This window comes from Hylobates moloch, unplaced genomic scaffold (genome assembly GCF_009828535.3).
Source record: "Hylobates moloch isolate HMO894 unplaced genomic scaffold, HMol_V3 SCAFFOLD_11, whole genome shotgun sequence".
Classification (NCBI taxonomy): Eukaryota; Metazoa; Chordata; class Mammalia; order Primates; family Hylobatidae; genus Hylobates; species Hylobates moloch.
The window spans coordinates 85,890,722-85,916,826 of NW_026652286.1; the positions used below are offsets into that span (position 1 = coordinate 85,890,722).

General features: G+C 48.5%; 1 protein-coding gene across 17 annotated transcripts in view; it reads left to right on the forward strand.

The window, feature by feature from the left end:
• The window catches only part of NCAM1 (neural cell adhesion molecule 1), a 320,167-nt gene extending 295,682 nt beyond the window's left edge, over positions 1-24,485 (forward strand). For 4 of the 17 annotated variants that reach the window (XM_032167416.2, XM_058446699.1, XM_032167418.2 and 1 more), the window contains 6 exons: positions 2,387-2,511; positions 6,354-6,531; positions 16,352-16,559; positions 17,891-18,007; positions 19,071-19,886; positions 21,321-24,485. In XM_032167416.2, coding sequence (XP_032023307.1) covers positions 2,387-2,511; positions 6,354-6,531; positions 16,352-16,559; positions 17,891-18,007; positions 19,071-19,886; positions 21,321-21,441 — 1,565 coding nt within the window. In that variant the 3' untranslated portion in view covers positions 21,442-24,485. Of the gene's footprint in view, positions 1-2,386; positions 2,512-6,350; positions 6,532-9,029; positions 13,143-16,351; positions 16,560-17,890; positions 18,008-19,070; positions 19,887-21,320 lie in introns of those variants that run through there. The other 13 variants (XM_058446702.1, XM_032167422.2, XM_058446703.1 and 10 more) reach the window with 4 other exon arrangements.
• Positions 24,486-26,105: the final 1,620 nt, after the last annotated feature.

Below are 26,105 nucleotides of genomic sequence, written 5' to 3' on the forward strand. Positions count from 1 at the left end.
AAGGAGCCCTAAAGAGCATCCAATTCAGGGCCCATATTTTGTAAATGTGGAATGAAACTCGATCGAGGCAACAGACTCCCCATGATGCAGAGTTCAGAGACAGTGTTTTGCAGGATTGATTCAGCCTTGAAAACTCACACTGCTCAATTTCAAGAGGAACTAATTAGGAACGTGCAGCCAGAGAAGCCCCAGTGGACTGATCCCTAAAAGGGGGCCTTGGGAGAAGGACGCAGTCCTTGACTAGTGGGCGTGTTGGAAGGGCCACTGACGCTGCCTATAAAAATCCCCTCCATGCTAGGGCGGGTCAGAGTCAGCACAGAGTCAGTGTCGCGATTCTAAGTGAACAAAGTTAAAATAATGTGTTCATTTGCAGTAGGTCTAGGGTCATCAACCATTCCAGTTTGCCTGGGACTGAAGGCTTTCCCAGGATGTTGAACTTGCAGTGCTAAAACCTGGAATGTTCCAGGCTAACCGGGATGAGTTGGTCACCCCAATTTAATCAGAGAATACAATTTGTAAAGTTCTCCTGTGTCTCCTATTTGTTCAGCGTTTCTGAATCTACACAGAGCTCCTGCCTTGATCTAAAATCTATGCCACTTTGAGTCGCTTTTTAGTGCTAGATATCTATAATGATGTAGACATAACTGATGTATTGTCTGGGACTTGGGACAGTCCACAGGAATTTGGAAAGCCTAAATACCTTGACGTGTCTAAACCAAATTTCTACCTATTTTCCACTGAATAGTTGTGGCCCGGGGCTAGATAGTGGCTTTAAAACAGGACAGGTCTTTGCCTGAAGTCCATTCATCTTTTTATTCCTGTTTTTATTTGTCCTTAACTATTGATCTAAGAAAACGAATAATAAGCACAACTTTTCCTAAATATCCTCCAGACATTATGCATCCTCCTTGTTGTAGCTTTTAATCTATCCCTGTTACTGCTACTTCTCAAACCTAAATGTGCACACAGATCACTGGAAGGATCTTGTTACATTTCTAACAAGCGCCCAGGTGATCCGCATGCTGCTGGCCCTACGATGATAAGTAGTGGCTCTTCCTCAGTCTTCTGTCTGGTTCCTCCTTGTATCAAAGGAAGGTGGTTCCCAGAGTAGCTGAATGAGAAGTGAGGCATGACACTCGCTGTGCCTGTAGCCGTCTCATAAATGGCCAGTGGTGTAGTTTTAGGTGCTTAGATCCAAGCCCTGGTGACAAGCCGTTTTGTGGCTCTTCTGTCACATGTCTGTGATTCTGTTTTCCAGAGAGCAAGCCAGAGTGACCCACCCAGAAGATAACTGTTCCGTAGCCTCTCCAAGTTTTCTCTCTGAGGTTGTGAAATAGATGCAGAGATAGCTCTTCACAGAAGTGCAGGATTCCCCAGTGTGTTAAATCTTAATTTTAACTTTGTATATGAGATGTCCTCTCACCTTATTACTTTCAGCATATATTAATGCACTTGTTTCTTTTAAAGTAAATTAGTGCCTTACTCACTGGAGAACCATCCTAGCCCTAGCAGTTTGTCACATGCAAGTTCATCTTCCTTCTCAACCTTGGATTCACAGTGCTACAAGCTGAGTGTATACTGCAAATCAAGAAACAACTTTGTTGAGAAATGCTAAAGACATTTTTCTCTCTCTCCTCTCACAAAGAAGACTGCACTGATTGTTACTTTAACACATTAAATCTTGAGGATTAGCACTCACTCATTTGAACCATTAGTGGATACTTACAGGAAACTTGCATGAGAGCCATAAGGATACTTACAAAAACTTGCCTGGGGCAAGCTGTGCTTTATTTAATCACAACCGGAAACTTCTTATTTTTTAAATGAATCTAAGTAATAAAATGTCATTCATGAGAAGCCAGTCCCAAGAATGCAGCATTATTTATTCCCACTAGAGATCAGGCCTCCTAGCCCCAGGGGTGAGTGATATGTCCCGGCCAGAAACTGGGCTGTTTTGCAAAATAATTTTATAGGTGGGAGTTTCCTACTCAAACACTTACATTTTCTCCTATTTCAGGCTGTTCCTCAAGATGTGTCAGGCTTATAAAAATTAAATCTTCAGTTGTAAGACCAGCTAAAAGGAAACATAAGTACCAGTGAAACAGAAAAAAAAAAAAAAAAAAAAAAACCTATTCCTAAAATGGTGAAAGGACCCTGCTCACAGCAAGGCTATTTACCAGCACATCCCCAAGAGGCACTCTCAGTTTGGGCTCAGTCTGAGGCATCTACCTGGAATTCAGTTTTATATTTATTGCTTTTTAACCATTTGAATTTCTGAGAAAGCAAGAAAAGTGTCCAGCCCCACCCTGTCACTCCATCCCATTCGGATGTGTTGGATTTTCATTCTGTGGATGAGAATTTCATGTGAATTAACTGGCTGTTTCAGGGGAACCCAGTGCACCTAAGCTCGAAGGGCAGATGGGAGAGGATGGAAACTCTATTAAAGTGAACCTGATCAAGCAGGATGACGGCGGCTCCCCCATCAGACACTATCTGGTCAGATACCGAGCGGTGAGTGGCCTCCTTCTCAGACTTCACCAGAACCCTGCGACCTTGACACCCAGCTTGCTAGGGAAACAACAGGGGCAGCCCAGGTGGGGCAGAGGTGGGATGGGGTCTTATTCTGTGTCTGGCAGGTGGCCCATGGGCCCTGGCCATGGCTTTAAATCCCAAGACGGCCCTACAGCTGTTAGGTCATGTTCACACTGGGTCCATTTGGAAACGTCGTAGATGACTGTGGTGGTGACAAACCCATACCGTGGTTGGTTTTTCTGTGTCTTGAACTTTCCTACAAAGTTATTTTGCCATTATCTAGTACTTCTTGTAAATGCCATACTAATATATAAGAATCACTACCTTGGATAACATGTGTACTGTAGGCTGGGCACCTGCACTGTCACTGTGATCACATGCATTTTCTCTGCACAAGAACCCTGTGCAGTAGGTCTTACCATTATCCCCTCTTTACAGATGAAGTAAGTGGGTGTACAGCAGTCAATAACTGCCGGATCTCACGCAGCTGGGTGAGGCAGTTTGAATCCAAGCCTGACTGAGAGACTGGGCTCTCCCCACTGCCCACGGCTGCCTAAGGTCCTCAAACAATGCCAGTTCCCTCACCAGCCCTTCACCTGGCCACCTGAGCTGTCCTAATCCTGCTAACAGCAAGTTGGCTCTAAGCCATCTTCTCCTGGTTTGCTCACCACCCACTTAAGATTCCCCTCATTGCACCTTTTATCGCAACCCCCACACTGAAAATCACCCTTTCCATTTTGGTTTTAGAATGGCACTTGGTCATCTTCAACTATAACCAATGGCTAAGAGATTAAGAGGCCACATCTGAGCACTGAGAATAACCTCTTGCTGGGGTTTCCTAGTAGAGCAATAACCTCTTGCTTCCTAGGGAGCAATCTCCTTTCTTCATATAGCCCCAAGGAAGACTTTTTCTGGGAAGCTGAGTTACTTCCTCTCTGCCTTGTGATCAGGTCCTGTGGAAGTGATAGGTCTTTAACTAGCTAGCCTTCTGGAGAGTGGGTTCAGCACAGAGCCCTGCAGGCACACTTCTCAGCTGCTGAGGCCTTGTTCCCACTTCATTGGTAAGCAGGTGTGAGCTGAAATAGTAGGAAAGGCCTGTCACTGCCCTGAGGCCCAGTCCAGAGATCCCAGTGAATGAGAGGTCCCCATGGCTTCCTCACTGCCAAGTAGGGTGCAAGGATTAGGCAGGTGGCCCCCAATATACCCCTGGAAGCAGAGATATGGTAGGCTGGGATGCCTTTCCAATGGTTATCCTGATGTGGTCCCGTGGACAGAACATAGGTTTTAGAGCCAGACAGACATGGCATCCAATTCTAGCTTTACTACTTATTCTGGAAGAATAGGTCACCTAATCTTTCGGAACTTCAATTTCTCCATCTGTAAAATGGGGATAAAATAGCTTATTGAGTTGTTATAAAGATGCATTATAATATATGCAAAGAACCTGAAATGTGCCTGACACTTGGAAACCTTTATAAATGGTCACTATGGTTACTGCTAAGAGGCGGGCTCAGGCTGGAACCATCTCCCGTATGACATCTCCAACCACGTCGGATGTCAGTTCATCTGAGGAGCCACTGTGGCAGCAGCAGGCAGCTCTGCATTAGAAAGACACGACTGGGCACAACACTGAAATATGTTAGATTTCAACAACCTTAACCACCCTCTCTCACTTCAAAACCTCATTCATGTTTGCTAAATATTATAATTTTATATTATGGATAAGTATAATATAACATTTTCTCTAGATTCTGGTTGTCTCTTGTATAATGATGTTTGCAAGGAAGACAGAGAAATGAAGAGGAAAGATACCTGAATTGCTTTGTTTTAAATGAAAATGGAGCCACATAGTGATATATACACATCCTAGCTTACAGCATAGCCAGACTGGTTAGACTCTAAGGAAACTAGAATTCCCCTTCCAGCACTACTGGCATTTGCCCGTAGAGCATGAGCACTGTCCCATTCCTAAAGGCATCTCTTTGGCTAGTGCAAACCCTTTTGCCTGGGAGGACTGCTTTGCTGTAAGATAACTCCTCATCCAGCCTTAGCCATGGGCCTACAACAGTTACTAGACCACTGTCCAGGTGACAGTGCTGTTGTGTTCTGCCCTTCCAAGGAGCAGCCTGTCATGCAATAAACATCTATCAAGACTTCTTGTGTGCCCGGCAGATACCCCAGGGCATCTGCCTTGTGAAAAGCCCAAAGATTGCAAAGAGATGGGCTGCGCAATTGTGAAACCATCTGAAGACTTCTCAGGCCTTCCATGTCTTCTTCCACAACTGTTTGGTGAGGGAGGTGGTTACCTAATTATCATTCTTTGTGGGCCCTTTGAGCAGCCCACTGTTGGACTTGACAGCAGAACTTAGTCCTGAGGTACCTCCATCTGTTTGCTGCAGTTGTGGAGACCAGGCCACACTGCATGGAATAGAAAAACCTTATTCAGTCCAACAGATGTTTGTTGAGCTCCCTACTATAGAAAGGAAAGATCATGAGAGGAGGAGAAGACAAAGAGAGACTGATTGATGGGAACAAATACAGTTTGATAGAAGAAATACAGCCAAGTGTTTGATAGATCAGTAGGGTGACTGTAGTTCACAATTACCTACTGTATATTTCAAACTAGCTAGAAGAAAATAACGCAAATGTTTCTAGCCTAAAGAAAGACAGATATTTAAGGTGATGGGTATTTCAATTACACTGGCTTGATCTTTACAAATTAAGTGAATGTATTAAATTATCACATGTACCCTGAAAATATGTATAGCTATTTTGTATCGATTAAAACCGTTATTTTCAAGAACATGATTAAGAAAAAAAAAAAAAGGAAAGATCATAGTTTTGGGCCCAAAAGAACTTAGCTCCAGCCTTGACTGCAGTGTGATTTTACGTTAGTCACCTTACATCTCCCTCACTTCCCCATCATTGGGTTTAGTAAGAGCCTGACAAAACCCCACAGGCGTGTTGTAGGAATACAACGAGAAAATGTGTGTAAAGCTTTTGTAGTGCCTAGCTCTTAGTAAGGGCTCAACAAAAAGAGTTTCCATTTTTAACGAAACTGGAATCTACACAGTATTCACACATCAGGAAGGTGAGTCACCCACCTTGACTTAAGCAGCATCCTGAAATATGGCAAGAAACGTACTTGTTTTATTACCCTTCTAGGACATCCTTATGCATATGTCCCCAGCACCAGAGTGTAGCCTGGGAGACAGGGGTGGTGCTTGAGTCTCTGCATGCCCTGAAGGTGATGGGACCTTGGCGGGGTTGGCCCAATGCCACACTGGCCTCTGCTGTTGCTTGTGTTTGCCAGCATGCAAGCTTGACCTCCTGACCTGTGCAATTTTTCAGGCTGGTAAAGAATAAAGACCATGTCCCATCATTGCTTTTTTTTTTTTTTTTTTTTTTTTTTTTTTTTTGAGACAGAGTCTGTGCAGTGATATGATCTCTGCTCACTGCAACCTCCACCTCCTGTGTTCAAGCCATTCTCTTGCCTCAGCCTCCAGAGTAGCTGGGACTACAGGTGTGTAGCACCACGCCCAGCTAATTTTTGTATTTTTAGTAGAGATGGGATTTCACGATGGTGGCCAGGCTGGTCTCGAACTCCTGACCTCAGGTGATCACCCGCCTCGGCCTTCCAAGGTGGCTGGGATTATAGGCGTGAGCCACCATGCCCACCCCCATCATTGCTTCTTATTTTCATGGTTTTGCGCCAAAAGTTATTGAATCTCGTAAGTTCTGCCTATTATTTTGTCTTACCAGTACTTTTATCTAAAGCTTTTTTGGTCTCTTGTATCCTTCTTGCCGGTTTCTCCCAGAAGCTCTCCTCCGAGTGGAAACCAGAGATCAGGCTCCCGTCTGGCAGTGACCACGTCATGCTGAAGTCCCTGGACTGGAATGCTGAGTATGAGGTCTACGTGGTGGCTGAGAACCAGCAAGGAAAATCCAAGGCAGCTCATTTTGTGTTCAGGACCTCGGCCCAGCCCACAGCCATCCCAGGTATGGCTGCCTCTGCTTTCTGTTTGTTTCCCGCTTTGAATTAATGCACAAGTGCTGCACCTCCTAATGCGCCTGAACAACCCTGACAACTTGCTTGCTTACAGCCATCCTCATGACTGGTTGCCCATGCAAAGCTTAGTTTTGCCTTGTATCTATCTGTGCAGTGGGGTGAGATGTACTGGACCCCCAGGAAGGCTTGGCCAAGCATCCTGGAGAAAAGGTCCTGTCCCATTTGGCCTTGAAGGACTGATGCCAATCAGTCCATTGGACCCCTCAGATGGGAAATGCCCCAGCTCCAGCCTAGCCTTGGAAGTTGGTTGAGTAAGGATCCTTTTTTGAGACCTTATCTGCCATCTGCCACATCATACTTGGACCACGTAGCTGTTTCTAAGCACTTTCTGTCTGATGCTTGCTTTATCAGCACAGCCATTGTCCAAATCTCTTCTCTGTGTTGACCCTAAGAGAAGGAAGAGATGATGCCCATTTACTTATAAACCCTATCTGCCAAAGGCCTCTCAATGGAAACAGATTAAATCAAACCACTTGTAATAGAACAAGTGGAGAAAATAGATGCTGGAAAGCACCATCAATGAAAGCAATCCGGTCTGCTAGAGACTGTGATGGCAGCAGTTCTCCTAGGAGATGCAGATCTGTCTCCAGGGATCCAAGACCTAACCTTGCCACTGATGGCTGGTCTCCTTTTTGGCCAAATCCCTCAGAGAAGGAGCTCTTCAACTGATCACTCTGCTTTTCCAGACCAGCCAAATGCCAACCACAGGCAGGAGAGGTGGGCATAGAACATACAGCTGCAGCCTGTTGGGGGCCCCATATACTCTGCCATGTTCAAGTGTGGTGGGAAGACGGCCTTGGGCGGCCCCCCTCACGCCTGCCCTGTCTTCAGTGCTTTCCCGGCTCTTGGCTCGGTGGTCATGATTGCTCCTCCCAGGAGGAGACAGGCCAGAGGGCTGTGGGCTGCCTATGATGCAGGGATGTATGTGCAAAAATGGGCTAGGAGAGCAGCAACAAAATGGGATCAGTGTGTGGTTCCCAGTGGTTGTTTGTACATGGATGTGTGTGTCTGGGAGACGTGTGCTGGACCTCCAGTGAGTTGGCAGGTGAGTTTTAAACTGTAGATCAGAAGCATCACTTGGTCCCCCCTGCATTGTCAGGAAGGCTCCCCAGTGCTTGCTGGGGTGGGTGTTTCTCCACAGTCGCTGGTCAGATGGTCGGTGCAGAAGGCAAGGCACGTGGGCAAGGCTGCAGGATGTTCAAATGGAGATTCTCCTTGCTTTTCGTCTGCCCCTTCTTTCTCTCCATTCTTTGGTCCATTCCTTTACAATCGACAGCTCGGAGTGAATGTCCAGATCTGTCCGGCCTTCATGGGACACTTAGGAGGTGAGATCAGGTGAGGCTTGAGTAAGCCCTTTGCAGCAAGACAGATTCCTTATGGCAATTGCTCCCTGGGGTGAGACTCACTGGGTAGCCTGTTTGGACCTGCTGTGTTCACATGCTGGGTACTCCTAGCAGCACTGGCTTCTGTGGTTTTTGTGTCAGAGACCGAAATTCCGGGTAGACCTTGTCCTCCAGAGTTGTGCCTGCTGGAGACGTCAGAGTCCTTCTTGTGAATCACCCAGGTGCCCACTTAAGCCAGAGAGGGCTGGGGGATTGCTCACCTCACTGGTGATGGCTCTGTGGCTCTCCTGCACAGGTCTGAGAAGGTGGTGGCTGTGTTCTTGGTTAGACTTTACTGCCATTGAATTGGGATCCAAGAATAAAACCTCTCTGAATTACAAGTTGGACATTTGTGGTTGAATTCTGTGGTCAGCAAGCAGGATAGAAGGTGAAGAGGGATGCAGAACGAGACTTCCTTTAACAGCACTGTGGTGTGGGACTTGTGCCATAGGAAGAAAAGCCTGCTTCATCTCTGACAAGGCCATCCCCAATCCCTATGCACAGTGTGCTGACTCAGTGCAGCGATCCAATGCATCTCCACCACTATGGGTAAAACACGCTAGACACTAGAAGACGATACACTTGCTGGCTGTATCTAAGAGGCTTCACCTAGTGAAAGGTAACACTCTCCTAATGAAACTCTTGTATTTTAGCGTGGAGGCTTCTGTTCTCTCACTTTAATTTCATTTGCTCGCTGATCCCTAGCCCCCAAATTAACCCTGCTGTGCTGCTTCTGGCATTGCTGAGCTTCTGAACTGGCCTTATGATATTGATACTGCACTGAACCCTCTCTAACCTTTGTCAATTTAATTTACTAAGTTGAATTAACCTTTGATTCTGTGTTTTCTATAGTTGACCTAATTTTTTTCTTTTTATCTATTTTTTTCTCTGTTTCTGTCTCTACCTTCCCTTTCCTTCTCTCCCCCTCCCCTTCCTGTGTCTGTCGTCACACTTGTCACCTTGGACGTCACTGGGACATCCCCACTGCCACATTTGTTTTTAAACAACCACATTATCTCTGGGGACCCATTGCTTGACACCTGCAGCAACCTTGGGAGGCAATTCTGCATCCTACACCTTTGTCTCATTGCTTTTCTCTGCAGTGACTCTTCTTTTGCTCTGTTAGGAACTTGAACACAAAAATTAAATTTGCTTAAAAGCCCAGTTCCTATGAAAAAGATCAGTGCCCCCTTTGGAAGAACCTGGCAGGACCACCATGGCCGCAGCTGCTGAGCAACCATTCTGTGTGGAAGAGAAGGTTTTGCGATTGGAAAAAGCTTTACCTCCAGACATGTCACCACTCACAGATACTTTTGTGCCACTTCATAAGGAGTTTGCCTCCTTTTTAATAGCAGTAAAAAGAATTTGAGAGCTCTTTCTTTAAATGCTATTTTTTAAAAACCATCATGCTAGGTTTACAGAGAAGTTTCTGCATATCTGCTACTTGTTGCATTTTGTGTTCAAACCTAAATATGATATAGCAGAGGAAGAATTCTAAGTACCTTCTAAAGCTTGTGTCAGGTTGTTAAAATCACCACGCGTTCCCCTCATTCTAACTCTGTGCTCCTTGTCCTCCCTTCAGTAAGTAATTGGCTTTGCTTACAATTAAGCGTTTAAGTGCCCATGTTAAGAGAGCCAGACCACACTGATTCACATGAGCGTTCTGCTGACATGATGGGCAACTTAAGTCACCCCTGTTGCCCATGCACTGGAAAAAAGTTGAATTTGTTGGATATTTTCTGGGGCTGATGAACGTTCTGGGATGTGCTTTCAGTCCTCGTATTACGGCCAGCACCTTACACTGTCTCTGTGAATGGGGCCAAGCCGTGATGTGCCAACAAGTGTCAGCTTTGAAAGGTGTTTGTCTCCCAATCGGGGTGACTCCCCTGCTGCCTGGCAGCATGTCACAGATCAGCACAGAGTGGGGCTGTGGTTCAGCAGTGACCCACAGAATGGCTTTGAGCATCAGTCTACAGGACAGGTTGGAAGCATCCACTGTGAACCAGGCATTAGTCCCCTACCTGGCCTGTGTGCACTCAGTAGAGAAGAAGGGGAGGGACAGGCCACTCCCAGACTGCCCAGCCCAGGAGGGTTAATAAATTGGGGCCGAGTCAACCTGTCAGCACTTCCTGAATGCCCCAGCCTCTGTATTGGTGGGTTGGTTCAGTGACATTTTCTAAACTCTCCTGAAAATCCAGCTGCTCCTCCCTGCTGCTTGGGAGTTCACCCAGGAGAGGAAATGGGTGTGTTTTGTTAAGGTCCCTCGTGCAGACTCAGGGCTGAATCCTGCTTGGTAATATCAGTGTGTGTGCTTGGGGATGGACCTTCTACTGAATAAAAACTCCCTGCCTCCCCCCATTGTGGTCACATATCATTCTACATATCTCATCTCTGAGCATCTCCACGGAAGCTTGATTTTTGTTCTTTTTGGTTTCTTTATGTATTTTTTTCTGTTATTATTTTTTAATGTTCAAAGACTAGCCTTTCCCTTTGGGATTCCAAATGATCCCATGCTGTGGTCTGAGGGGCAAAGCCACCTATGTTGGCGCTCGCCATTAATCCCCGGCGCTCAGTTTAGAGGCTCACGTGCAGACATCAGAGGCTCCATGCTGGCATTAGCTCAGGCAGGGTAGTGCCTCTCACCCCAGCCACAAAACTCTCCCCGCTGGAGTCCCAGATGGCGCTTCACACCAGGGCAGTGGAGGCAGGCATGGTTTTTGGGCACAGGGCAGAGCATAAGGATCACAGGTCAGTGTGGGAGAGCTACTGGCTCTTAGGATCACCTTGGGCAGAAGTCACACAGCTTCACCCTAGGAGGGCCCAGCTTGGGAGTCTGCCTCCCCCTGATCCCAGGACCACCCATAGGAGAGGGGCAGTGTCCATCTTTCTGAAGGGACCCTTTGGAGATCTCGTCCTAAGCTTGGAGAGGACTGACATGGCCCTGTCACCTCAACACATCCCAGGGTCAGGCAGGCCTCAGCTGAAACAATGTCAGGGTCCTCGAGGGTCCCATTTAGACAGACCCATGGCTTGTAACAGTGCGCTCTTCAGGAGGCAACACTAGTGCATACCCACTCCCCGCGGACACTGAGTTCTTGGTGACGGCTGCAGCCCCAGCCCCGCCAGGAGTCCTGGAGACAGCAGCCCTCAGAGACCCTCCAGGAGTGAGTGCACCCCACCTTGCTCAGCCACACCCCACTCCCCTGTGCCCTGTAGTTGTGCTGCCCATGCTCCACACACCATGGGGCTCCTCTGCTCATTTTTGGACTATTTATACAGCAGGTTTGGATCATGTTTTTCTACTAATAAGAATGCTAACATTGTTGTGTAGATAATCAGTGAGGCCTTTATGAAGTTTACACCTTTGCATTATTAAAGGAAATAATAGTTCATGTGAACTCACCAGCGTGGCTTGATTTTATTCAATAGTTGTGTCTGACACAGCATCAAAGACCCTTTCCCTCCACTTCACGTGTACCTGGATAGACTATTACCTAGAGAAATAGTAGCCTGGCGAATGGAATACTTTTTCTTCCTAACGGGGAGCAATCTCTTTTTCCCAGGGATCCTAGGAGCTGTTAAGAGGCATTGCTGCCTTGGAGTCCCCAGCAGGCAGTGGGAGGGAAAATGCCTTTGCAGAACTGGGGAGGTGGTCACTATGGGGATGGGCCACACTCTGAGCCACCAGATGCACAACTCTGTGGCAAGGTCCCCTGATGACACAGCAGCCTTTATACTCTCCCTAACAGAGGCTGCACAGAGTGAGCTTGTGGAGAGGGAATCTGAGAGAAGATTCTCTTTGCAAACCGTATTCTATTCATAATCACACTTAACTCAGACACATCCTGCAAGCCCCTGAGACCAGCCATCTGTTTAGCTGATTCGAAAGAGCAAGCAGACACGTAAGGGGCTTATGAGTGAACCAGAACCCCAGCTCAACAGTTCCAGGAGCCTGACCATCTTCTGGGAGTCTTGGGGGTGAAAAGGGCATTTCTGCTGCACCAGGGTCTCATGGCACAAGGACTCAGGCCCATCTGGACATTTGTAAAATGTGAGACCGGTTTTCCTATATTAAGGCATACAAAAATAGGCATCTGTGGGTCTCATTCTTGGAGCAAGCCAGTTCCCTCTTTAGTGCCAACCCCTCCCAAGCCAGGAATCACAGAAGATGGACAGCTCCAGCTTCATAATCTCCCTGTCCTGGGCAGCTCTGACCTCGAGGTTATGGGGAAACTCTTCCCCAAAAGCCTTCTTTGCATCCAAGGTGCATGGGTGAGTTAGTCAAGGGAGGGCCGAGGGAAGACCATAGCAAAGACAGACCCTTGGAGATTTATATTTTTCCTTTTATGAAATATTACACAAGAGGTGGGAGATGGCCTTTGTTCTTCTAGTTATCTTGGACTAAACAATTCTGTGATATCCACTGAGAGGGAATGGATGTTGGCTTTTGCCTTCAATACCCTGCTGCCCATTGCACAGCCTGTCCCTTCTTCATAGCCTCTTTTTTGTAAAAGCCACAAACATTCTCTTCCTAGCATAAAGAGCATCTCACCTGCTTGAGGAGTTTAGACAGTGGTGGCAGACAGTGTGGTCGCTTTTCCTTTGGGGCATACTCTTTGTTTTCTCTTGATCCACTGAATACCTTAGGTCAAGTTTGTTTTCAGGGTCCCTGGGTGAGACAGCACAGTGCACCCTGGGGTGGCAAATCATGGGATCACCTGCTCCTCTTTGTGATGCAGGGGAGGGAAGACCTAGGAGCGTGGTCCTCATAAGAATCACCTGGGCTGCTTGTTCAACTCCTAATTCCTGAGCCTCAGGCCCAGTGATTCAGATCCCATAGAATTGGGGAGCCCCAGATTCTGAATTTTTAACAAACACCCTAGGAATTCTGCTACACGTGGAGATACATTGAGTTTAAAGGTATTTTTCATGCAAAAATAAAATCACAAGGATCAGTGATGAAAGATGGGACCTACCGAGCATTTTAGTCTTCCAGGAAAAAGTCTTTCTCAGTCCACGCTCTGGAGACTGGCATTAGGGAACCTGTACCGTGTGCCAGGCAGTGTAGAAAGCATGACTTGGAATGACAGGCTCTTGTGGTTGAAGAGACACTCTCCACCCATGCTCCTGCCCAGTGCGAGAGCCTCATCCACAGCCTTACAGCATCCCTGCCAAGGAGTCTCTGGCCTCTGCTCCAGTGCCTTCAGCATCAAGGAACTCACCTCTCAGAGCAGCCCACACTATGTTGGATTAGCCCTGTTTATTAGTCCTTTCTCAGATGGAGCTAAAATCTGCCACCACCATGATTTCCACATGTTGGTGCCATATACAGTAAGACTACTTCTTCCTTCTGGTTATAACACCTTTAAATATTTGGAAATAGCGTTCTCATCTCCAGACTAAACACTCATCCATTTGTGCAACAAGTATTCTTTGAACATTTTCTGTGAATCAGGATTGTCCTGGATGCTGGGGAGATATAAGAGAGACAGGCAGGGTACCTGCTGAGATGTCCTAGGGGGGATGGCTAGATCATAAGCATGTAAATGAACAGAAAGTGGCAGATAGTAGTAAGAAGAGAATAAAACAGGCTAGCAGCATGGTAGGTATTGGCTGGAGGTGCCACACTAGATAACAGATCAGATAAGGCTTCTCTGAGAAGGTGACACTGGGACTGAGGCCTGCAGGACAACAGAGAGCCACCCCAGAGGGGGTGTTCCAGGCACAGAATCGTCAAGGCCCTAAAGCGGGATGAGCTGGGTGTGTTCAGCAGGCAGAAGGGAGGCTGCCGGTTCATGCCATGAGGCCCCACAGAGAAGTGGGCAGAGTCTGCAGCAGATGGTGGGCGTTTTAGACCGGGAGAAAGACTTTGAATTTTATATTCAAATGAAAGGGGAGGCCGCTGCCCTACTTGTTTATGCCACAGTTCAGAAGCCTTTTCCCTGCCTGGCCCTCCCCTGTATGTGCGCAGTGCCAGTGCCGCCCTCCAGCTGGGTCTGACGAGCACAGAGCAGTTGTCCCAGCTGCTGTCCTCTCAAGCACATAGAGCAGCTTTGCAGGAGTTTATTTTTCCTCTTTAGAGATATGATTAGTTTCACAAAATCATATTTACACATAAACCTCAGAAGATATAATTAGTGCCATTGAGTCCAAAAATCCAGACATATTCCCCACTGTCATCAAAAAAATACTTTCAGCTCCTTCTTCAGGGAGTAGGCACTTCACCCCTATCGGGTACTGATGTCTGGAGGCTGCAGTGGCCTGGAGCCCTGTGTCATGGAATGGAGAGAAAACCCAAGGCTAAAGTTTCTTCCCTGTTCGGGGAAACAGCTTTGGGATCCTGAAGACCAAGAAGGCCTGTGTCCCCTTTGCTTTTTGGGTGGAATGTGTGAGGACTCTGGGGAAGTGGATGGTTTTGTTCTTATGAGTCTAACCAGAAATACCTCTGCATTCATGGCTGCTAAGAAAATGACCCATTCTAGCTGATAGCTGAGGCCAGTGGCCAGCTTCCTGCTACCAAAGCCCAAAGACAGGTGGCCAGAGCTGGGTTCTCCAAGCAGAGTTCTTCGCCATCTCAAGCCTTCCTGGGGGAATGCGCTAGGATCTTCAGTGTGAGGTCGGCAGGGACCAGCCAGAGAGCCTGAGGAGGAAGGGCTGGGAGGCAAGCCAAGGTCCCAAAGGGACTAAAAACGTGTGCGAGCTGCACCCAGGGGTCTCAGGAGTCGTTTGTGAGGGATCCTCTCTGGCATGCTAGGCTGATGGCCTGTTCCCCAAACTGAAGTTTGAAATATGGACCAGTAGAGAGAGACAGCCACCAGAGAAGCACTAGAGTGCCTGGACAGAGACCCCTGGGGCACACAGAGCCATCAATACCACCACCCTCCTGCAAATACAGGCTGCATGAAAAATGAAGAATGTGTGGCCCAGCTCTGGTGCTGGTTACTCAGTTACATGTTCCTTCCACTATCTATCTGGCATAATACATGGCTCGCAAGCTGCTGAACCTGGCCTAGTGCTTGGCAAAGCCTAGTGAGCTGCGTTGGGAGTGAGGTGGCTGGTGGGGTGAGCCCCAAGTAGTGCTGGCTACAGTTCCCATCTTCAGTCTGCAGTCCTGGGTAGCTTCAGTTGGCCCTGAGAACACAGGAAGCTTTAGACAAAGTCTACTGGTGGGGCAGGGCTACCAGTTACGGAAGCAGGTCATTCTGGAGGAAAGATGAATTAGAAGTGCCAATATTTCAGTCAAGGGTGATTGTTCCCACATGGACTTAATGGCAGAGCTCCACATGGGTCCTTGCTTCCTGCATCATGACCACTGTCTCCCAGACACTGATGGGAACCACCAAGAGGTTAATTGGTCCATCCCAGGCAACTAGTGTCAATCGTAACCATGGGTTGATCTCCCAGGGGCCCCAGAGAGCTGAGTCTCTCTGTGAAACTATCAATAGCCAAAGACCCTGGGGGGAAGTAAGACACAGGCTGAGTCTTTCAGAGTGAGTCCAGTCAGAACCAGGGTGCCAGGTGCTAGAATGTGAGAGTGCATGCCTGTCTGTCTGCATGGGCATTTATCCTGCGTGTGAGTGTGCCTGTCTGTGTGTGTGTGCACCTCTGAGTGAGTCTGCACTCACTTCAGGTTTTCCTGAAGTCTGGTCCAAGCAGGCCTGAGCTCCTAGATGGTGAGTATCCCCAGACCTTTCACCTTGCCCACTGGGCCTGGGGAGGCCTCCATGTCTCTGGAGTCACCCAGGCTTCACTCGTCTTCCTGGGGTGCAGTGAGGAGGGTAAATCATGAACCCAGTGTGCTCTAATGCAGGGCTCCTTTGGGGTCATTCCTAAAGAGGGAAAGAGGAAGTGGAGAAGTATAATGGGGATGCTATTGTGATGGACAACCCAACAAGCCCCAAGAAAGCCCCAGGAACCCTCCACCACCCCATTTTGGGCCCCTGTCCCTGAGCACTCCAGGAGCCACAGCCCCGCCTGAAATCAGTGATCACTGCCTACCTGTGCTGTAACGCCTTTTGCCCTGGTCCAGGGGAAACACAGCAGCGCCCTCCAACTGCCTCATTATCCAGTGTTCTCAGACAGGCAGGGCTCAGTCTGTTCCCAGGACTCACGGGAGGCCAGCTGACCAGGCTCACCCTCGTCCCCCAATCTGTGAGGTGATGTTGTCATCCCTCCCTCTGGAAGGCATAGAGAGACCCTGTTTTCTCAACTCTGGGGCCTAGAAAGGCCCCAGGAAGGTGTCACTCTGGGCATGAATGCCATGACTCTGTCCTCTGGGCCTTCCCCACCCCCAGGGGCTTTTGCTGGCAGGGTCTGGAGGTCTTGCATCTCAGTCTGTTAACCACCAGCCATCTCTCTCCCACTCAAGCCAACGGCAGCCCCACCTCAGGCCTCAGCACCGGGGCCATCGTGGGCATCCTCATCGTCATCTTCGTCCTGCTCCTGGTGGTTGTGGACATCACCTGCTACTTCCTGAACAAGTGTGGCCTGTTCATGTGCATCGCGGTCAACCTGTGTGGAAAAGCCGGGCCCGGGGCCAAGGGCAAGGACATGGAGGAGGGCAAGGCCGCCTTCTCGTGAGTGCAGACTTGTCCATCCTGCTAAGGTTTGGGCCCTGCTCCAGCCCAGGGACCCAGCAGCTGCACCACCCTTCGCCATCAGCTGATGCCTGTAGTGACCTTTCCTTACATTGCACGATCTCCATTTGGAACCCTGAGGGGGGAATAACATTAGAGAAAAGTTTCTCAAAGCATGGTCTTTGGGGGTTACCTGTTTGAAATGTAGACTGTTGAGCCCAATCCCAGATCTCTTGTATTAGAATCTCCCCAGAGTGTGAAAATCCCTGTATAGGTCAAAATGAGGGAAATTGTAGGAACTAAACCTGGGGAGGAGCTGCCATGGGTGGGGCAGCATTAGAGGGAGACACTTGCCTTGCTTTCGTACATTGTTTATTTATTCATTCATCCATCACTCAACAAATATTTATCAAGCAGCTGCTGCAGGCAAGGCACTGTTCCCAGGCACATAGGTACAACAGGGAACAAACAGATAGAAATTCCTGTCCTTATGGAGCTGTTGATCCAGATACTGTCCCTCCAACAGCATCTTGGAGAAACAGATCCTAAGCCAGTTAGCAGGAGCCTTCGAAGACCGTCACTGGGTGGAGCAGAGCTGGAGCAAGCCAGAAAGGGACTCAGCAAGGAAATAAGTTGTTTAGCACCACCACATGCCAGGCACTGTATATGCATATACATGTATGTGCACATACTTAGTAATGTATGTATAGGGGTGACTCATGCCTGTAATCCCAGCACTTTGGGAGGCTGAGATGGATGGATCATTTGAGGTCAGGAGTTGGAGACCAGCCTGGCTAACATGGTGAAGCTCCACCTCTACTAAAAATACAAAAATTAGCCAGGCATGGTGGCATGCTCCTGTAATCCCAGCTATTCGGGAGGCTGAGGCTGGAGAATCTCTTGAACCTAGGAGGCAGAGGTTACAATGAACCAAGATCGCACCACTGCACTCCAGCCTGGGCGACATAGCCAGACTGTGTCTCAAAAAGAAAAAAAGAAAAAAAAAGGAAAGAAGAAATATATGTATTCCTGTGTACAGAGGTAGATGTATGTATTTGAGCAATGATCTGTGTCAGGCACTGTGTTTACCACTTCCCATGCATCCTCTTATTGAATTCTCATAATAACTAGGTAAAGTAACAGTGTTTTTGCCTCATTTTACAGATGAAGGAACTGAGGCAGGGTGATTAAATCTGAAGCTCAAGGTCACACAGCTAGCAAGAGTTGGGCTGACCCACCATGCCAGCCTTGGGTTGAGTCATAGCTGCTCTTCCATGGGAGCCCCTCCCTGCAGCTGCCCTAGGGTCTAACCAGCAGTGCTGTCTCCACAGGAAAGATGAGTCCAAGGAGCCCATCGTGGAGGTTCGAACGGAGGAGGAGCGGACCCCAAACCATGATGGAGGGAAACACACAGAGCCCAACGAGACCACGCCACTGACGGAGCCCGAGTACGTGGGCTGGGAGGGGCTGGCACCTGCTCTGTAGAGACCCCCACACCCACCTCCCCACCCTACCCCCACCTCCCATGCCCCTACCCACAGCTCCTGGCCAAACAGTTCAGGCCAAGATTCCAAACCCTTGGCTACAAGACCTGCTTGGCTAAGAAATGCCTGACCTCACTCTGTCCTCAGAGAGAAGGCATTTTGGGTTTTATTTCGGTGGCTGTGGGTACCCTTAGAAGGCTCCTGTATAAGTGGGGATCCCTGGATCCCTAGCCCCTGTTTGCAAGTTACACACTTGGCTTAAGGTGGCAAAATCTCACTGAGAGGCTCAGCAGAGTCTGCTTAGGATTTCTTGAAATTCTAGGGTTTTGTGTTTTCCCCCTGAAAGGATAAGGGAAGCTGGGGACCTGGTAAAGTTCCTTGCCCCTCCTCTGTTCAGAAACCTCGGGGACCCACAGAGCCCCAGACCAGTTGTGGTTGTAATGCCTGCCTAGCTGTCAAGGATCCTATGGGCTTAAAGGGAATGGAGTTTCAGGGAACCACAAAATCTGTGGCTGGAAGAACCCACAGCTCCTAGGAGCCATTCTGAGGACTCGTGATCTGCCTTATTCGTGACTTTTCCCATCGGTGCCCTGGGGAGCCCTGCAGGGCAGCTGGGCCCAGTTCCTCTGGGATCTGGGAAGCCTAGAGCAGGTGGATGCTGAACAGAAGCCTGCCCCTCCTTGAGTTGAGATCCAGGGCAGGGATCAGGAAGCCCTAGGCAGGTCTGCAAGGACTTCAGGAAAAGGGAGCTCTGTGCAGATAGCTGGAGGGACATCAGCAGGGAGGGGCTAGCGGGTCCCTTTTGAGACCGCCACGTTCTCTGTCGTCTCCTGTGTCCTCTTCTGCCCACCTGGGCGTGTGCTTCCTCTCAGCATCCTTCTCTCTCTGTGGGCCTGTGTCCATGCCTGTGCCTAACTGCATGCCCCCACCCCCATGGTCCCTGTCCTGGGCTTCAGCCCTCCTCCTCGCTTCTCTGTCACGTCTCAGCTTCATTGTCTATTCTCTTCTACTTCCTGTCCTCCCACAGGCTGCCTGCCGACACTACGGCCACTGTCGAGGACATGCTGCCTTCTGTCACCACCGTCACCACTAACTCTGACACTATCACCGAAACCTTTGCCACTGCTCAGAACAGCCCCACCAGTGAGACCACCACCCTGACCTCCAGTATTGCCCCGCCGGCCACGGCCACGCCTGACTCAAACTCTGTAGCAGCTGGCCAGGCCACCCCTTCCAAGGGGCCCAGCGCCTCTGCCCCCTCCCCAGCCCCAGCTTCAGCGCCCAAGGTCGCCCCCCTCGTTGACCTGAGCGACACCCCGACCTCAACCCCTGCCGCTAGCAATTTGTCTTCTAGTGTCCTGGCTAACCAAGGGGCTGTCCTCAGCCCAAGTGCCCCCGCGAGTGTCGGGGAGGCCTCTAAGGCTCCTCCAGCCAGCAAGCCCACCCCTGCAGCAGTCCCCACCCCCACTGGGGCAGCCAGTCCTCTAGCAGCAGCGGCTGCCCCTGCCACAGAAGCCCCTCAGGCCAAGCAGGAGGCTCCCAGCACCAAAGGCCCGGACCCGGAGCCCACCCAGCCCGGAGCCGCGAAGAGCCCGGCCGAGGCAGCCACAGCCCTTGCTAGCCCGAAGAGCGAGGCTGCCTCCGTGAGCACCACAAACCCTTCCCAGGGCGAGGACTTTAAAATGGACGAAGGGAACTTCAAGACCCCAGATATTGACCTTGCAAAGGATGTTTTTGCAGCCCTGGGCTCTCCTGCTCCCGCCGCTGGGGCCAGTGGACAAGCCCCTGAGCTTGCTCCTTCCACTGCAGACAGCTCTGTTTCGCCTGCGCCAGCAAAGACCGAGTACGGCCTCTCTTTGTCTGCTGTCATCGGGTTGTGTCCTGTGGTAGTGTGCATTTGTGCTGTGCCGTGTCCTCCTTGTTAGATGTGTCTTCGGCCTCATCCAGGGCTTCTCTGAGGCGACCGTCAACCAAGGGGTTGGGATAAGGCAGAGAGAGCAGGACAGGCAGCTGGGCCCCAGGAGCAGCCGCCTGCTGGCTAATTAGGCCATGTTAATTATGTTTTATCCTTATCATCCTAGCAGCGGCTTCTGTTTTCCCTGGGGGAGCCCTTGCAGTCAGGCCACTGATGAGAATAGCTTGGGAAGCAGGCTAAGAAGGCCAAGGTGCCCTTATCAGCCACCCTGGGGCCCCCAGTCAGTGTGTTATTCACTGCCAGGCTGAGTCCCCACCAGAAAGGCACTGATGTGCAGGAAGAAAAGAGGTAGGCCCCAGGCCCGTGGCAAGGGAGGGTGCAGTCCAGAGGCCCCCTCACCCTGTGGCTCAGATGCTCACCCTCCCCTCCCAACCCTGGCCCCTAGCCCACTCTTGCTTCTCCTGCTCTTAGAGTGGCTGGGAAGACTCGGGGCTCCCCAGCATCAAATGGCTGCTGGGTCTCTAAGTTCAGGAGAAAGTCCTTAACCTTTCAGGTTTGTAAGTGTCTTGCCAAAATTCAGTGGCACCAGCTGAGGCTGGGGTCTGTGCCTGTCCCCATGCATCCTCAGACCCAACTCCCCTTCCTGGAACTGATGGAGGCCGAGTCAGACCTAGATTTTTACAGAGGCTCCTGTGGCTGCTCCCCAGATAAGCTGCCACGCCCACTCATCTGCCCTCAACTTTCGCATAGCCACCAGGCCCACTCTAGCACCCCACCAGGCTGCCATGAAAAGCTGCCTCCATCAGTGTTTTCTCACCCTACCCAGGCAGGCCCTAGAGGCATCATCCTGCAACAGCACAGGGTGGGGTGGGGAAGGGACAGGCAAGAGTGGGTTGCAAAGGGGCCCCTGAAATCAGTGCTGGGAGCCCAGCCTAGCCCAGCAGGCTGCATTTACATCCAGCTGAGCTGTTGCCACTGCAGCTGGTCAGGGTGAGGAGGCGCTGCCTCTGCTGCCCCCTTCCACCACCCCAGGTAAAAACACAGCCTCTGGCATCAACTTAGGGCTGGAAGAGGAAAGAACTCGTTCTTCTGACTCAGTGCTTCTCAACTATGTCTGCACATTAGAGTCACTTGGGTGCTTTTAAAAGTCACCGTGTCCTGACCAGTTAAATCAGGATTTCCGGGAACACGGCCCAGGCATGGGTGATTTTTAGTTCCCAGGTGATTTGACGGGCAGAGGTTGGATCCGGGTGCTGTCACTGGAGAACCCTCCTCCTCCCCGCTGTCCCCAGGGCCTGGATGCAGGGGCGAGATGTCTGCAGACTGTGGTCTCAGTGGTTCTGTTTTCCTGATTCTCTGCAGGAAGGGCCCTGTAGAAGCAAAGCCAGAGTGCCAGGAGACAGAAACGAAGCCAGCGCCAGCCGAAGTCAAGACGGTCCCCAATGACGCCACACAGACAAAGGAGAACGAGAGCAAAGCATGATGGGTGAAGAGAACCGGGCAAAGATCAAAATAAAAAGTGACACAGCAGCTTCACCAGAGCATTTCCAACACCACAGACACACACACGCACGCACACACACACACGCACGCACACATACACACATCTCATTTCTCTAGTGTCTTTTGCCTTTAAAAAAAAAAACTAAACAGATAAAACATGGGAATCTCCTTTTTGTAGGTTTATAGAAAGGGTCCCTTTGTTGCGCACTCACTTGTAAGAAAATGAGACAAAAAGGTTAAACCCACAGCCAAACTAGGACACTCCGTTCCCTGAAACCATTTAAAAATCAGACAAAAGGACCCCAAATTAAGAATCTAGGAAGCTCAGAAACGAAATCTAGGTTCAGGAAGACCACACTTGGTATTACCCGATTGGCACAGACCAGTTTCAGAGAAATACTTTCAGGCACTAAGACTAATCGAATGAACAAAGTCCACAGTTTATTTTTATACTTTCAGTCAAGTTTGAACTCTGTAAAACCTCATAAGTAAGTTATAATTTCTGTTCACTTTGTATTTGTTCAGTATGCAAAGTGTGTCACCCTTTCTAGCTGAATTCAATTCCCACGTAGACTTATTTTGTAGGAAGAATGCCAAATTGCAGCTTCTGGGGGTAGATCTCAATTTGCAGTATTCAGACTTCTTTTTCTTTCTTTTACATTCTTTTTTTTTTCTTTCTGCCTACTTTGTTTTCCAGTGTTTACAAGGTGACAAATGTTCGACTTTGGGTTGTGTTTAAATGTCCATGTAAAATAGCTGCCTTTTATTTTTTAAGGTAACAAATACCACCTAGAGGTAGGTAGGATCATCCCACGCTTGCTTTAGCACAGGACAACTTTACAAAACATGATTGTTTACAGCTGCTCTTCCCCTCTTTTCTGATCTGCAGTTTTTGCCTGGGTGCCACTCAGGTGAAAATCCATCTCATTCTGGAATGGTTTTGCTTTTGAATTTTTGGTTATTTTTGTGTTTCTTTGGGGGTTAGACCACTTTCTGATTAGCTGCCACCTGCCTGCATCTGTGAAAAGGGATCTGCTCCCAGGCGTTCTCACCCTTCTTTTGAAGGACTCCTTAGGCTTTGTTGAATGAAGCAGAGAAGATTGTATAGTTGGGGCTGGTCTTGGTGAACACACATTATTACCCCACACATCCCCTTTGTGTAGAAAGCCAAATAAAATATATACATACCATTTCCTTTTGAGCCCAGAATCTAGATTTGAGCGGAAGAGCATGTGTGCTTCAGGGAATTAGTGTCTTTTTTTGGAAATCTGTTGAAGTAAAGTAACATCAGCCTTCTGTTCACTTAGGCAGCATTTATAGAAACAAAAGAAGAAAGAAACAACCTACTGTCTGGAGTCATAACACAACTTTCCTGGATTGGAAACCAAGTGGGGGAAAAAATACAGAAACTTTAAGGGGGATGGGAGGGGGGGAGAAGGGAAAAGCCAGCCCTTTGTATAGAAATTTTGCTTTTTTTTTTTCCTCATTCTACTTTAGAACTGCAAGCTTGTGCACTGTGGATGCGTGAATATTTTAGTGTGAAACGTGTTTTTGTCATAGTATTGAAATAAAACTTCAACATAGTTTGGTTGTGGAAGGTATAGCAGATAGTTCAGAAAAAATATTCAGGAAACAAAAATCACTCTTAAAAGGAATCGAAGCCTTTAAACAAAGAAAATGAAATACAAATGATGATGATGATGATGATGATGATGATGCTAAGTAAACAGAAATCAGTACTCCGCATGCGCTCCTCTCCTAAGGTACAAAGCAGCAAGAGGTTAGGGTGGCAAGGCTGCCTCTGGGTCCATTCTGTGGGCCACTCTCCCCAACGTTCTGACACTTCTGCAGTCCGATCAATGGCGATGCTAGATTATAATTTCAAACTGTGAAGAATAATGGTCTTGTCATTTGCTCAATGTGGGGTTATGTTGCATTTTCTCAGCTCCTGGGGATGGAAATGGAGGATCCCAGAACACACAGCCCTGGCCCCTTTGATTCTAGGGCCTGCACAGATCTCTGGTTCAAATGCACAGGCCCTCAGAATAGAGGAACATGAAGAGAGATCTTAGAGCACACAGTAGAATGTGAGAGCCTGGGTGTCTGAGACCGGGAGGGCCCAGCAGTGAGGGGCAGGCTCTTCCGGTCACCAGGCTGTTCAGTGGACTCAGTTCTTCATCTTGTAATGTCGATGGCTTTGCCACACCAGGCCAAGCCCATGCCATACCTTGTCAAGACTGTCAAAGTGGTTGTGGTTAGGTCAACTGATTTTGGTTCTGATGGTTAGGAAGAAACAGATCACCTGGCCCGGGACAGCTGACCCCCTAGAACCCTGGCTCTGCCATTAGCGCTAGGACCTAAGACTCTGCCCACGTTTTGGTCTGCTCTCTCCCATTATGCATAGGTTTGTCTCAGCATGCAAGAGTTTTCCTTTAAAAAAAAAAAAAAAAAAAAAAAAAAAAAAAGCAATGCTTTCTCTAAAAGAGGGAGTCATTTTATTCCAAGATGTTTTATCTTTTATGTTAAGAGATCCAAGCTTATAATTTTCTTTTTTAATTTTTTGAAGGAGGGATCAACTCCACCAGTTTCCAATGTCTATGTGTCTATGTGTGTATGTGCCATACATATGTATTCACATGAAGACCGGCATGGCCAAGTTCTGCTGGAGGAGCACTCAAGTGTGATGAGCAGGGCCACTGGACCCTGCAGGGCTGTGGTGTATATAGTGCAGCTTTGGAGGTGGAACTCTATTTTCACACTTTTCTATGGAGCCTTCCGAGTCCCAGGTTTTCACTCGAGGCTGTCTGTCTGGATGGCGGTTTTCAGACCTCCATTAACATCCCTACCCGGCATTCTGTACTTCGGGGGCCTTCTCTCTTGTTATAAAACTTTTTACCAAGTGAAACATCGATACCACCTTTGTTTCCATTCTCACTGGTGTAAATACTGAGTACTAACTGAGAATTTTGACTTTGCATTCTGTCGGAATACTTGTGTTCAATAAAAATTGAAAGAAAAAAGCTATTATGATCATACTGGGGTTTATTTCGATGCAGTGAGTCTGTTATGTGCATCAAATGCGGACATGCGTGTGGTAGTTCCTTTAGGACCTTGTGTGCGAGGAAGGTTAGTGAAGTCTCAGTGTCTTGAGTTCATGTGTTGCCTGAATGATGCTTTCTGTATTTTTTCTCACAGGCTGATGAGAGTCCTAATTTAGAGGGGGCAGACATCAGATTCAGAAAGGTTTCCTTCAAACCCTGGTTCTGCTGCTCCCTGGTTGACCTTGAAGAGTTGCTTAATCTCCCCAAGATTCAGTTTCCTTTTCTGACATACAGGAAATACCAAGAAAAGAGAGTTAGGGTGCTGGTCGATGAATGAAACAATGTACCTGAAGGCCTAGTGTCTGCTTTCTTGGCACACAGTGGGAACTCAATCAGTGGGAGCTGGCGCTGTTGGCATCCTGGGTGTGCGATACCATCAGACCTAATCGTAGTAACAGTCAACACCTGAGCTTCAAGATTTCAGCAATAAGGTAATGACATGGAGCTTATTCTAAAATAAGTAAGCCTCCTTCTTACTGCTTTGGCCTATCTCTCAGCATTTAGAGCCGTCATTCAGCCCCTGGAGTTCATTATGTCTCTAAGCTAGACAAAGAGTGAATAAAACTTTGCCTCAGCTGAGCATTCTCTTGTATATGCTGCTGTCTGGCTGTGTCTGAAAGAAACGGCTGCTAGAGTTGGAGGTGTCCATTAGGCTGTGGAATTGGGAGTTCTTGGAGGAGACCTGCTGTAGAATCAAGGCTAAGGTAAAGCAAGGGAGAATCCCAGGGCACAAAATGTAAGGAGGTGCCCACTCTCGGGGCTGACCCTGCACTTACATGAATCTGAGAGTGATACATCCTTCAATTTTGCATCCTTCAATTTTATCTTGCTTGCCTGTAATAATAACACAGAGCCACATGCATCTATGTGATTTTTTGTCTCAGATTTCAGCTGCATATGACAGGCTAAGGCTAAAACACATTGTTTACAAGATTTGGAGAAAACATGAAATGATGATACTCTCCATTGGTCCATGAGGGCTTGCTTCCAGAGCCTTCCCCCTTTAGGCTAGTTTCCTCTTAGATTCATTCAGTATTCATAGAGCATCTCCAAGGTGCTTGGGATACTGGGATACGGCAGTGAGCGAGGCAACTCTTTCTCATGTAGGTTACATCCAAGCCTGGGAGTGGGGCAGACAATAGACATGTAAACATCCAGTGTGCTGTGGTGGTTCTCCCTTTCTTCCTTCCAGACACATGGTGGGATTCCCCTCACTTAAAGGTAGCGTGGCCAGATGACTTGCTTCAGTAAATGGAATATGAACAGAAGTAGCATGTGTCACCTCCAGGCAGAGCCTTTGTCATGCCCCTTTCCCCCACACCCCCTGCAGCAATCAGCAATGCTTCAGGTGGTGGAAGTGCCATCACCTGGGCTCAGAGTAAGAGATGTGAACAGGTGCTCCATGATGGACATGGAGTGTATGAGAGGGATGAGCCAGTGGTTGTTGGTAAATGTTTAATGGCCAGCTCTCCAAGGGAGAAGGGCAACATGTGTGTGTGCACACATGTATGTGTTTAACTTATAAAGGATGCCACTGACAAAT